Source organism: Manis pentadactyla, chromosome 11 (genome assembly GCF_030020395.1).
Source record: "Manis pentadactyla isolate mManPen7 chromosome 11, mManPen7.hap1, whole genome shotgun sequence".
Lineage (NCBI taxonomy): Eukaryota > Metazoa > Chordata > Mammalia > Pholidota > Manidae > Manis > Manis pentadactyla.
The window spans coordinates 65,487,134-65,501,806 of record NC_080029.1 but is presented as its reverse complement, the minus strand read 5'-3'; the positions used below and the strand labels follow the sequence as shown (position 1 = coordinate 65,501,806).

The 14,673-nt window shown below is 38.3% G+C and overlaps 1 protein-coding gene across 11 annotated transcripts in view; it reads left to right on the top strand.

Moving 5' to 3' along the window:
• The window catches only part of NPAS3 (neuronal PAS domain protein 3), an 843,415-nt gene that overhangs the window by 608,472 nt on the left and 220,270 nt on the right, over positions 1-14,673 (top strand). For all 11 annotated transcript variants that reach the window (XM_036881327.2, XM_036881322.2, XM_036881329.2 and 8 more), the window contains one exon: positions 9,223-9,312. In XM_036881327.2, coding sequence (XP_036737222.2) covers positions 9,223-9,312 — 90 coding nt within the window. The remainder of the gene's footprint in view (positions 1-9,222; positions 9,313-14,673) is intronic.

The window sequence follows — 14,673 nt, the reverse complement described above, 5'->3', positions numbered from 1 at the left end:
GCATGTGGGGATAAAGGCAGAAGCATTTCCTTAGAGCCCTGTATGGGATAAGAGTCTTTATACAAGCAGCGAATGTTGGTCCTTCTCACCAAGACTTAGTGTCAACTGTGAAATGAAAGTAGATGATCAGCAAAGCAGCTGAGACCCATAGCAAGTAATAAACCAAGTTGTATATCCCAAGATCATTCAGGACCAAGTTCCCAAATCCATCTGAATAATTGATTTTCACATAACATGTGTATCTTAGCTTTGTATGGAGCTAAGGCAATGAAGCAATGTCGCCTCTAAGCATTTGAAATTCACAGACAACCAATATAAAGATTTCAATATTATAAGTTTAGGACCCAAAATAGCTGCAATTACTTGGAAAATATTTCAGGAAAGATCCTAAGCATTGTTGATTTCCAGAACTAAATGCTACTTTCTATTATCAGTCCATCATATTATAGCTTTGTGTGGGTCTAATAAAAATTAATTATTAATTATATAAATGATATATAAAATAAAGAGTAGGTAATCTAGTTACAATGATTTCCTGGAATTAACATTGAAGGTTTTCATGTTCCAAAGATTTTCCCTTACAGAATTTCTAAGTTTCTATCTTGGTTCAGACTGTCATAACAAAATACCGTAGACTGGGTAGTTTAAACAACAGAAATTAATTTTCTCATAGTTTTGGAGGCAGGAAGTCGAAGACTAAGTGATCCAGCACGGTTGGGTTCAGGTGAGGACTCTGTTCCTGGCTTGCAGACAGGTGCCTTCTTGCAGTATGCTCCCATGACCTTCCCTGGGTGTGTGCCCGGGGAAGTGAGATGGCTCTGCCTTCCTCTTCTTACAGGGCCACCAGTCCTATCAGGTCTGGATCCAATGCAAATGACCTCATTTACCTTTAATTACCTCCTAAAATCCCCAGTCCCCAAATGTAGTCATCCTGGTGGGTAGAACTTCAACATATGAATTTGGGGGGATATGATTTAGTCCATGGAAGCTTCATTTGTTGCAATCAAGTTACTTTCAGTACGGGTGTTTTTAATACCTTTTCTCTAGAGATACCAATAAATGTTTCCTGAAATGAAACTCATATGAATGCACCAGATTAATATCTGAGGTCTCTAAATGGACTTTTAATACACTAAATTCATTACAGGGTTCTTTAATCATTGTTACTACCCCAACACAGCTCCTTACCTAAAGGAATATGTGTACAAAGCTTTTATTATTTTCTCTTGAAGAGCCCATTGTTTAAAGTCACCCACTGCTCAGGGAACAGATTCACGTCATAATCAGCCACGATAGAAATAGCAAAACGAGTCTACCTGGCATCATTGAGGATGTACTGTCCAGTAACTGTGACTATAAAATAAACTTGTGTAAAGTCAATCTTATTTTAAAATTGACTTTTATCTAAAATAGTATGTATAATAACAGAGGAGAGAGGGAAAAACCCTAAGTCTGAATGAAAAAGTTTTAGGAAAGGAATTGGGATCAGTGTGCCAGCCAGTCCCATGGCCCTGCTGATATGTGTGCTCAAGTCCTGTCCCAGCAGTTGCCTGTTAGGGGATGTGGTTCCCCTGGCAATGTTTTATTACCTGTGGGATCCCTTCTGTACTTCTAGGTCTTAGCCTCTTCCTTCAAGGCATAAGAATTTACCTAAGATCTAGATCTAGCAGACTCTTGAGCATACATTTACGAATTCCAAAAAGATAAATGTGTGGTGATGGATTTGTTAATTAGCTAGATGAGAGGAATCCTTTCACAATGTGTACATATACCAAATCATCACAGTGTACACTTTAAAAATATTACAATTTCATTTGTCAGTTATACCTCAATAAAGCTGAAACAATACAGTCAATCCATCCCTTTTCCAACCAAAGACAGCATATTAGAGGTGTGGAGCCCAGGGATATCAGGGGCTCCCCAACATGGGTGGAGGGTGACTATCTAAGCTGGAAATCTGCTTTTGCCCTGAGGCTTTTTATTTCATAAGATTAATTTCCAACATGATTCATTTGCTTAGTCTCAGATCTTATAGACAAATTTTCTTTAAGAGAGCAGTTTGTGAGTTGGGTCCTCGTTCAGCTTTGTGAAACCTCAGCTGGTACCGACTGCTACAAAGTAAGCACTCAACGGGTGTTTTTCTGAATGCATCACACTTAAATAGTAGGAACAAGGAATTGTGGAAAGAAATACTGGAGAAAGCATAGATTCAGAGCAGCTTTGATGGGGTGTGAAACAACTAGAGTACCCAGCAGGTAGTCCCAGTATGGGAGGGAGAGGAAGATCCTTCTTTCTTCGGTATGCCACGTATTGATATGTGACATTGAGCGATGTACTTAATTTCTCTGAGCTTCAGTTTCCTTATCTGTAAAGGTTGATTAAATAATACCTATCTCACATTTGGTCTATATAATTTTTCTAACAAATATTTCCTTCCCTTCCTCCTCCTCTGTGGTGAATATTTGGGTGAACTGAGTGTTGTTTAAGACATCCTATAACATAATACGGTGGTATATATTATACAATATATATCACATATAATATAACCATTCCCTCTTTTCCAGTAGTGTGTGATCTATAAGATGTCCAAGAAACAATTATAATCTGTTCTATTCTTCATATTGTTTTGTATGATGCAGACAACTTGAAAGTCACTTGGAGCCCTGCATGTGATCAAGTTCCATGTGTAGTCTAAGCAAAGCAGTGACATTTTTAGGCCTTTTAAGGACCAGTACAATATGCTGTTTATATTACTACTGCTGCCATGGGAATTCCTCCTTTAACTTGAAAGAGAACTCTGTATTTGAAGTGAAAGATGCACCATAGGAATTAGCTCCTGGATTCTAAAGAGCTTATGTTTCAGTAAATTAATATACCACATACACAAAAAAGGGAAATTCTAATGTTCTGATGAGTATCTGGGCCTTAGAATAACTAGTGCGCATCCTCTCCTTGAGGCAAAAGGAGCTTGTGAACAGCACATAGTCACTTATGACTCAGTTGGAGTCCCAGTACCCCAGGACAAGCCACAGATAATGTGGGGTCTGTGTGCCACCTGTGGTGGCTCAGAGACACAGACATAGGTGATTCCCCCAAATGCTGCACAGTGTCTTTATACAAGAGCCTGTTGTCCATTTGGCTAGATGTTCAAATCAAGAAATCTGCATCCCTCAAGGATGGATGTAAGGCTTGAACTAGCATCCCAGAGAAAAAAGGTCAGCACTTTGATACACAGCTTTCACAAAATGGAATTTTAATGAGGAGAAGCAAAACCTGATCTCCTTGCTCAGAAAGCTGATGTCTTTGTTCTTTTCATGTTTTAACATTTCACTAGCTCAATGTTTCGCCTTTTATTCTGGTACGTCTCCTCTAAGAACTGACAAGAGGCCGCCTATGCCTTTCTTCACTGTTTTCTCACCTAAGATGTTCGGATTTATGTGTTTTAGGGAACTCTTAGGAAAGGTGTTTTGAGGTGTCAAGGTTTGTTGTTCAGGAATTCTTTTTAGTGGAAAAATAGTCAAATTCGACTGAATTAATCCAATTTTGTGTACTGGAAAGCACGTGGCTTTTGGTACCTGGTGACAACATGACCGGGTGCTGCCCTTCATGCTGCTGACTCCTGGTGGGGTGGGGTGGGGAGGCGAGGGAGAGGCACAGGGGCCAGAGAGCTCTAGGGGATTCCTAAGAATTGCATCAAAGCCCAAACCTTTGATGTACTTTCATCCGCTTTGAGAAAATACACTTGACTTAGATTTCTATTTCTAAAAGTAAGACTTTTGTTTTTGCACAGTGTTTGATTGTTAACATGCAGATTGCAAAGAAAAATTTAAAAAACTTTCTTCCCCATGAATAGATACATGTGTGGACTCCTGGGCGTCTTCCCAGGCTCTGTGAAGTTGCTCAGACTCCACATGTGTGTGGGTGAGCAGTCTAGCACCACCTCCCGAGTGTAATCAGAGGGCAGTTTGGCATTTTAATGAGCTCTATCAAAGTGTTATTGTGTCAAAAGGCCAAAAAAAAGTTAATAAACACTTTTTTCTTTCCAACTCTTTTATCTGCTGCCAAGCAGTATGGAAACATAGGTACTGAAGCTCTACCCTTACTCTCCAGGCCAGGCTTCTTTTGTGCTTGGCTTATTCATTCATCTTCTTTCATGACAAAGGAGATGGGGTTCAAGAGCAGACTCTCTTATTCCTGATGCCAACCCATTGCTCAGGTGGCAGAAGCAATTTTCTCCTACCAGCCTCTCCTTATTAACAACAAAGCCATTTTAGCAGTTTTAAAATACCCATGCATATTGGCTGTCAAGCACTGCACTCAAATTCATGTTCTGCTCTTGTCCTAATAGAATCATGTCCTACAATGAGAAACCCTGATTTTGGAGGGAGAAATGGCATGTGAGAGACTGTACTTTATCATGAGTGGGTATTTTCTCCATAATCTAAGCCTGACTTAGAAGAACATCACAGATGCATGGTGCATTGGACATGGAGCACATGCATGCATTTAAATCACATGTATCTTACCTTTTTCCTGATATAATTATGAAATATGTTCTTTTTGCATTCATAATTAGGGGGTGGAACAGATGGTGAAGGCTTAGTTTAAAATAATCTGTCATTAAAATAACCTAGCCTACTGGTAATTCTTCACTCTAACTGGAGGGAGGTCATAGGAAAAGAGTTTGGGTAATTTTTTCTCCTCTTCTGCGTTGGAATGTAGAAAAAAGAACCACTAATTTCAGAAGACTTATGTACATGGGAATTGTCCCTAAAAGGGCACCATAGTAAGGTTTTATTCTGTGAAAGTTGGCTGTAGTGGAATAGGCATGAAAAAAAAACCAAGCAGAGACAAAACTACTTTGACAAATATAAATCCATTTAGCACAATGCATTAAACATTAGTACACCTTCAATCATGAAGCTATAGTTAGTTTCATACCCTGCAAGGTAATAACCTCATCATTTGACAAATGCTGTTGGAGGCACTCAGCTTTTGGGGTTAAGAAACTGTGCCTTACACTTTACGTGTTATACTGATGTCAGGGGATATAAATTAGAATTAGAGGCATTATTATTCAGAGATGCTGTAACTCCTGACTTCTATACCCAAGCCCCACTCCCGCATGTGTACCTCATAGACTTACTGGGATGTGACAAAGGAAATTTCCTATCAGCCCTGTCAGGATGGCTAAGAACTGGTTTTAGCAATAAGAAAACTGTCTTGATAAATCAGATACTTGCATGCCTTTAAAATGTCTGTTTTACTGTTTCTTCTAAGATTTTGTTCTCCATCTGCTTTGAGGAAAGCAGATAGTCTTCAGCATGACTTTATAATAAATCGTCTCAAGGAGGGACTAGCATTAACATTTGTGTAGGTTCTTTTTCATCTTAATCCAACCTTAGTTAATAATCAAAAAATTCTACATAGTGAGTAAGAAGATGTAATTAACCCTTTGACCCCAGAATCTTAATTGGTGCCTGCTGAAAACAGTGGGCAGTTAAGAAAAAATTTTTTAAAGTAGCCTCCAGTGATTGAAACAGCTCAGTATATAGTAGCTTTCTCAATTCATATTTTTTAAAAATTCCACAGAATTTTCAGATTAATCACATTTGTTTCCCAAGACTAACTGATTGAATATTTTCTTCTTCCTGCCACTTCTCTGGCAGGCGTTATTAGTGAGAGATGCTGTAGCTCCTGACTTCTGTATCCAAGCCTCACTCCTGCATGTGTACCTCATAGACTTACTGGGATGTGACAAAGGAATCAAAGGTATCAAAATGAGATTCCCACATTACACCAACATTGATGCCACCTTTAGAACTTCTCTAAGCAGCAAAATACAGCTACCTATAGACGGAGATCACCCTGAATCCCACGGTCATGGTTATGTCAGTAGGGACCTTGCCCATCCACTAGAGACCAGGTTGCATATCCCATTCTTTATTTGAAAGGTAATCAACCTCAGTAATGGACATTTATGTCACACTATAGATGTAAGTGACTAAAATGATAAATATAAAGGTGAAAAATATGGTTAACTAACCAGTTTTATTTTTTTACCTGCATGATGCAAACAACTAATCTGACTAGTTGTTTTCTACCCACACAAAATTGGCTGTTATTTTTAATTGAATTGACTGGATGCTTTGTGTCATGTGGACATAGATTCGTTTTGCTCTCACTAGGAAATTGGAACATGTGTTAAAGCCTCTATTTTTGCCAAATAAAACTGGCCAGTTCTTAGATCACTGCTGCTTAATAGCATCAGATGCTTAGCCTCCAGATATTTCTCTTCTTTGCTATGGTGCCGAAACGTCCTCTAGTATTTTAGTAAATACATGAGACATGAACCTACTGTTAAAAAAAATCACAGGAGGAGGAAGGAAAGGACGTCTGTAGATGGCAAATGAGTGGCACTAGATGTTTTGGAGAGCTGTGAAAGGGTGCTTTTTGACTCAGCTCTCCCAAATGTTAGGAGATAGCCCAGACTATGTTAGACATCTGTGGCATCAGATTTTGCAAATACTCAAAGAGCTCCATAAGCAGGACTCTTGGAGAAAACACTCGCCATCGCTCAGGCATTCTAGCACGTGTGATACAAGGGAAAGAGCATTAGACTTGGAGGTAGAGCTAGATTTATTAGGTTGTTAGGTGTTGGCTAGATAAAGATGAATAAGACATTGCCCTGCTCTCAAGAAATTCAGTCTCTTCAGGAGTTGAATAAACCAACCAGAACCATACAATGCCATAAATGATTTAGTAATATCATTGGCATGTAGCAGATTTAATCCTGGCTTTGCCACTAGCTGGCTGTGTGATCTTGTCCAGCCACTTAGCCTCTCTGTTCCTCAGTTTCCTCACCTGTAATATGAGGGTTTAGACTACAGGAGATTATGTCTGTGGCAGCTTCATCAGTCCTTTCTTCTCTCAGATAGTCTTATAGTTGTCATTTGTTCCCATAGAAGTTCTCCTGTGATCTTTGTGTCCTTTTAATCTGACAGTGGCATTTTAAGATTTGAGAAGGTGGCTTACATAGCTCTCTGTGATTGGATGCCAGGCTATAGTTATTAGGTTGATTGGAAAACCTACCCAAGGCCCTTGACTCCACGGGGAAGGTCAGGAGTGGAAGAATTTTAATCCTCATGAGTAATCCTCAGTATACATGTTTGAGGTGACGACACATTGACACGAGATCCTTCCCAACCATCTACAAAGGAGACTTCTCTCCCTTTGCACTGGTTTGTAGTAAGATCCTACAATACAGGCCGTACCCTGAGTTTACAAGGTTGGATCTCCCCTGCTCCAGGGGGTTGGACATTTTGTCAGAGGTAAGGGCCCAGCGAGCGGTATGTTGTTCCCTGTAGTGGGAACACGGCTGGCCCCAGGGCAGAAATTACAGAACAAAGGTAGTGAGGTGACCTCTTGTAGAAGTGACTTAGGAACTGTCCTGTCATCCCACTTCCCATTTGTCTCCTACTGCTGGAAACATCCTATCATATTCAAAATCAAGTGATGATTTTAAAGAAATAGGCTGCCTCTTAGTATAAATATTTTGACTTAAGAAATGCTATGAAATGCATCCCTTCATTAATTTACACATATCCATTGCAGAATCTTTATTTTTAGCTGAAGATATTACAGTTATTAAGTCCAGCTGTCAAAGTTTGTATCTTAACTCCATCTCTAACTAGGGGCAGGTATGTTGCCTAACTTTGCTAAGCCTCAATTTCCTTGTATATAAAATAGAAATAATATAATTACCTCAAATGGTACTCATGAAAACTAAAAGAGACGGTACATGCAAACTGCATATATATATATTGATTAATAAACATAAGCTATTATTATTATACTATCTTGCCCAAAATTTGTCTGTCATGTAATATGCTTTTTTTGCAGAGCAATACAATGTGATTTTTGAAATGTTTACAGAATCCACTAAATCAGAGAAGGACATTGGGTGCTACCCACAGTTTCTGACCAGTGGGGCTATGAAAATATATCAGAAAGTACAGAATCCAAATTTCATGTGTTCATATAAATATATATATATATACATAAATATATATACTTCATTTATACATAATATAGTTCTCAAAAAAATTCAGTTTTTAAATGGCTGAAATTATTGCTGAGATTTGGGGCAGTCCACTTTTCTAACTGAATTTTACATGCCTCTTCCACTTTCTATATTTAAAAATGTTGTCATTAACTTAGTGTTGCTACGTACCTTGTTCTCAATGTAGGTTTCCTGTATTTCCAAATTCTCAGCCTTTGTTTTAAAACTTTTTTCCCTGTGCAAGTAGTTCTTGTGTAATCTGCCTGGTTAAAAATAAACAAATAAAGCAAAACAAAAGACATGAGGATGATGGGAGGTATGAAATACACTTGGGTTGCAAGAATCTGAAACAAATTCATTCCCAATTGGGAGTCCACGATGAGTTACACATTCACGAGATTGAAAATGTAACCCTCCATTTGCAAATTGGGCTAAGTGGGCTAAGGTTTTAGGAGTTTTAGATGATATGTAGCATCCTTCTCCCCCCACCCTTTCTTTTGTTTCCATTTCAGGAGTTGTATTTGAAACTAGATCTGTCACAATACAACTTTAATATAGAGTTTTGCAAAACAGGGGTACAATTTGTAAGATTTCAGCCTATAACCATTCACCCATAATGTATTGACTTTTCCTATTTGTTCTAACACAAAAGGCACTGAGAGGCAGGTAGGCAGAATCCTTTATTAATCAGCAAATTATTGATATCCATAGAAGCTCAAGTGGTGATTTTACTTGCTCTTCATATAGGAACGCTTTTTTTCTCATTTCATTACAATTTCCATTCCTGTTCAGCTATTTAATGGAGAATCTTGCTGATTTAATCTCAGTAACTACTGAATCCAAAAAAATAAAGGCAACATCACATAAAATCAGCATGACCTGATTTTGTGCATAAATGTAATGTATCTTGATCAAAATGACAAGAGACATAGGAAGTCCCTGAAATAAAGGAAAGCTTTAGTCTTAATTCAGACCTTTAATTTGTTCATGTATAATGCAGTACTGAAAGATCTTGGGAGTTTTGTTAAACATGAAGGAAAAAGTGGTATAAAATTCTGTATGTTTTGCTTTGGATAAGATGCCTTATTACTCAAACCTCCATCATTTATTTGTTTATTTGTTTGTTTATTAACCTATTTATATATTTATTTTTTCTGCAGTCCCTGGATGGCTTTGTATTTGCACTAAATCAAGAAGGAAAATTTTTGTACATTTCTGAAACAGTCTCCATCTACCTAGGCCTCTCACAAGTAAGTAAAATGATTTGGATTCTTGACAGCGATTGTGAAGGCTCCTTCAGCCTCATGCTTTTCCCTCTTCAGTGGATATTCTGTTTAGTATGAATTATCACATTTATTCTTTAATGGCTCTACCTGACTCTTCTCACAAAGTTAGTGAGAAAATTGGTCAGCGAGAAAATTGTATAGCAGTTCAGAATAAACTTGGGCTCTAAAACTTTAGTCCCCCCCCTCCCACTGCTTGAGGATCATTATTAATTTATTGAGAACAAATGAAGTTTCTTCCCTCCGTTGTTTTGAACTTGGAAACCTCTGTGTCTGGTAGGAGAGGGACACACTAATAGTGCTTCCCTTGTGTCCTATTACTGGATGTTTATGGAGTACCCTGCGTTATCCTGGGAGCTGACACAATGACAGGGAGTCATTTGGAGTCAAGAAATGTGGAAAGAGACCATTAAAATGTGTTGCAGGAAGGGTTCCAGCAAGGATATGTTTTGCTGCCTTTGCAAATGCTTCCTAATGCTTAAAGACAACTTCATAAGAAAAGATAGCCTTTCGTTATTTGCAGTTTAATTACTCACCTGTGTCTGTCAGAGGTTAAAAGAAAAGAAGATGGAGGCAGATGGTGTAGGAAACAAAATCCTAGATATTAGTTTTTGATGTTCCTGTGGAACGCAAAAATTTTACTTCTGTTGGATTCTAAGACACAGGCTGCATCTACAGAATGCCAGAATACCCTGAAGAAAAGTTTGCAATTCATCTAATTATCCAGATGTTTTCTCCGTAAAAATGCTGAACATCTGGATATGGTGCCCATACAGGTGATTGGCTGAGTTTGACCCTTTTCATCTGGTGGTTTGGTGTGAGGAAAACACAGGTGGAAGAGATTTTGTATGTATGTGATGATCTGCCAAGTTAGATAATCTACTTCTCATTCAGTCGCCCCTTGGAGATAAAGATGGGGATAAGATTTGTCTGTCTCCCAGACTCATTGCTTCTGAAAGTTGGCACTGCTCTAAGGAAGCACTCAGCGTGGCTGGAACATTCTGGCTGTTAGTGGGCTTGCTGGCTAATAGCTAAATCAAGAAAGACATTGGGAAATAATAAAGAGAGATATTTGGCATTGGGGGAGGCAGAGAAACACTGCCAAAATTGATTATTTACTGTTGAGAATCCAAGCAAAGGTCCATTAACTCTTCCTTGAAGAACATGCACGTTATTGGCTGTAGTTTATAGAGTAATTCTATTTTATGTGGGTTTTAGCAGACCAAATGATAGAAACTGGGCTATTGTCTACTCAGTATTAGTATTCTTACATCTCATTGAGATCTCTGATTTCTTAATAGCCTTTAATAGACTTTAAACCTTGTCTTAATCTGTTTGGGAGTTAATATTGAGAATTTCCAATTCTGAAATTAGTGTGCCACCATGTTCATACTGTATTGAACTGGAAGTGCTACTATTTATTGTTCGGCACTGCCCATATTCATCTGCTTTATGCTGAGTAGCCAACAAAGTTTAATAAGCCAGTGAAGAAGAAGGATGAATAATTAGTTTAAGCAGGTAAATGCTAATTAGGGAACTCCTGAAAAGCATCCATTATATACTAGCTCAAAACACATTTTACAGCCCTGGTTAGTGGTGTAATCCAAATTCTGTCAAGGCAACTGCATTTTCTGTAATTGAGATGTGTATGTTTGCTTTGCATAACAGATGGCTCTGTATGCTTAGACTGATAGCTAGGAAAATAATAATTGCATTATTCTGGCCAAAAGAATATTAGCTCTTGGGTTTTGGCCATTTCAGTCAGTCCTCCTGCCAGCACAGCATATGCACATATATGGATTGGATTTTCAAGGAAATTGATGCATCTGGAATAGTGTGGCCATCTGAAATATCATCTGTTCAAGAAAAAGTTGGCTTTAACCCTGTGCTGCTTTTGCCTTAAAAGCAGTATATCTCACTGCTTCTCTACTGTAAGGTTAAGTCAACCTCTTTCCTAAAATCTCAGACAAACAATTGAGGTGTCTATAGAATGAAGCAGCTGTGTAGACATGGTACAGTAGCTGTCAACTTCTGTGCAGTCATTCTCTGCTTTTGTATGTGATGGGTTGTAAAGTGATTATAATAGTCAGCATCTTGACTTACCCAGGGGCAGACGTGCCCCCAAAGCAGTGTTGCCTTCTGTGGCAGACACATTTGATGTTGCTAGAAACTGTCAAATATGCAGGTAGAGGCTATGAGGTACAAGACAGGAGGTCTTTGTTTGGAGGTGTTATGCACCTGATATCATGAAAGGTAAATCACTAGAAAGTGATTTTTGCATATACCAGTGTATGTATTTAGAGTTCAAAACTGAAGTTTGAGAGTAGTTCTAGGTTAACATGCAAGTAATCTGATAAGAGCATGGTATACTTTTTAATGCCCAAAGAATGAGAGGGGAAAAAATCAGTGCTAAAACTTAGGGAGAGGATTTCCAATCCAATTGACAGCCTGAGTCCTGATAGCATAAGTAAGGTTCCTGAGACTTAACCCTTCCCAAGTTTCTTCAGTGCCCTTTCTCAGTCATAGGGGTGTGGGCTGCTCATGGATGACACACAATGTAAAATGTACTCAAGTTATTCAATTAAGTAAATACTTAATCTTTTACAAATGTGTGTGTGCACACACACATACACACTCACCCCCTTAATTAGCTGCAGACCAAGTACTCTGCTCATGTCCTACAACTTTGGCTCAGTGGTGATTCCATCAAATTCTAGACAGTCATAAGGAAACTATAAAGTTATGTTTCCTCCTGTCCCTTTTAAATGATGTTATGAAATAAAGACAGTGTGTAACTGCATCATCAAAGATTTATCTGGTGAAATTCTTGAGGAATCTTGTGAGCATATCAGTTTGTTAGAGCATAGTTGTACCTGCATTTGTAACTCAAGATATCCCTTCCTCAGTTTTATTTTCTCTCAACATGTAAATAAATATGGTGGTTCTAAAATGGTTTATGTTCAGGAAAGAACTAGGATTCTTTTTTTGATTCATGAGAAAACTAAGTAGACAAACTTCTACTCAGCTCTGTTGTATGGCCCAAATATAGAGACAACCACAGCAGATTTTTCTTCTTCACTCCACTGAATATAAACAGCTCCTGGTGTCCAGGGTGTGTGCATGCCAGTTATTCTCTTTGAAGTCTTTTCATATTGTCATGATGATGGGAATAAAGTGATCTATGATGATGTCTGGACCTTCTCACCAGCCCCTTTGACTTTGCCAGATATATATATATATATATTTAACTTAACCTCCAAGATGTGGTTGTGGGTTGTAGAAATATGCGCTGTTGATTTGCTTCCCTGGGTAAAAATGATTCCGATTACTCACCGTGAAGCCTTATCTTAAAGGAAGATCTCCAGATATCAATGTTGAGTTGGGTTTGCATGGAGATTAAATGACGTCTTACAGCTGGTGATGGTGTTCAGCACTGCTAAGGACAACTCTGTCTTTAGCTAGAAATAGAAGTAAAAATGAAGAAAGGAAACAGTGGATTCCCTAACACTGAAAATGTAGCAATGATATGCGGCCAGCCTTTATGAAATCTCTTGTAACGTGTAAGGGGTTTAGTCACCAAAGAATCCAAAAGAGACTTTATATGACAAAAAATATTTCTAGTTTGATACAAGATTTAAACCTTAGGAAAATATTTATTTGTTGGCTTATACCCTTGTCTTTCCACAAAGGAAATAGCTTACATAAACCGATGCCATAAAAAATAATGGCAAAATAGAACTAAGGTATAAATGAAAAAAGATAAAAGTAAGTAATCTGTAGCCACATGGTAGGAGAACACAATAGAGGCTTATAAAAAGATAAGAAGGGATAAATATGGTCTGATAAAGCTTCAAATTTAGCTATGAGCTTCCTGGTAACCAAAGCAAAAGGAGAAATATAGTCACCACCAAAAATAAGAAAGCATCAATTCTAAAGGAAAGTGAAGTTTTCTGGGACTGGAATATAAAAGTAAATCTGAAATACAATTTCTGTGGGGTATAATATGTGGATTATGGCATACTGGTTTGCTTCCATTGGAGCCCAGCCCACATTCAGAGCAAGGCTCTCATGACCCATATAACAACATGAACACACATATTGCAAATCTCACAGGCAGGCAGGAGACTCCTCCCTTTCCAGATGTTTCCAGATCTTTTCGAGAGGGTTCCAGCATCCAGGCCTTACAGTACAATAGCATTGACTGGTTTGATGGTTTATATGCTTTTGTAAATCAGCTTTCCCTCATTCATAAGTGCAAATCTTGCATTTTCTTTTAAATACTGATGAGAAATTCAGTATTACAGTTGCCAGAGACTGAGGACATGGGTCTCAGCTCACCAGAGGATAAAAATGTACTCATATTTTCTGAATTTTCCTTGAAAGTGAAGTGAGAGATGATTCCGATGCCTGCCTATGCCAGCAAAATGCTTTCAAGTTAACATAGAGCCCCCTATTTAAAATAAAAAAGGATCTAGAGCAAACTGGGAAATTAACAGATGTTTACATTGTGATAGCATTAGAAAATACCCTACAGCTAGCTCAGCCCTCTCTTGAAATGCATCCTAATCACCCCCACGGCCCACAGTCCCAGCTTGACTGTGAGTCACTTCCTTTCTTCTCACCAAATCCCCATCCTGGTAGAAGATACTCCCTTGACGTTGTAAGCTTTCCAGAAGGTAGCTGCAGACAAGGTTACACATTGGCTAGTTTCAAGGAAGCTTGCTAAAAGGGGCAGGGTAACTATAGATCTAAGAGCTAACAGAGGCGAAGGTGAAAAGAGGTAAATGATTGCTTTAAATTTGGTCCTTTTTTTTAAGCCATGCAGATACATTTACGCTAAACTCCTTTCCCCATTCTGTTGTTCATCTCCATATTTTAGATTTCTCTGTATTTGTTATATAGAATGGCAAATAAAATTACAGCTACAGCACACAAGTACAAGGTCAAATAAATGACAGAGCTCAGTCTATTTGTGAAGCTATTCTGAAAGGGAACCATGGTGCCAAATGTGGTTTATTTGAATAATAAAGAAGAATTAGATTCCCCTGATAACTTGGCTGAGGGCCAATAAATCACTGGAGGTTAAAGATGCTTTGCAACTGCCATGTCTTTTTTTTGCTTTTCCAAAGTGCAAGCCTCAACTCTTCCATTCCACACTCTTCAATGCAAATCAAGTTGAGGTTGGTATGTGGCTAATATTCTTGCCCCCATGCTTATAAAAGACATATATTTCTTCCGTGGAGTGAAAAAAAAGAAGACATTAGCTTTCTTTACAAGTTGTTTCTTTTGTTTGGCATCATCACATCCCAAATAGCTGGACTATAAAGA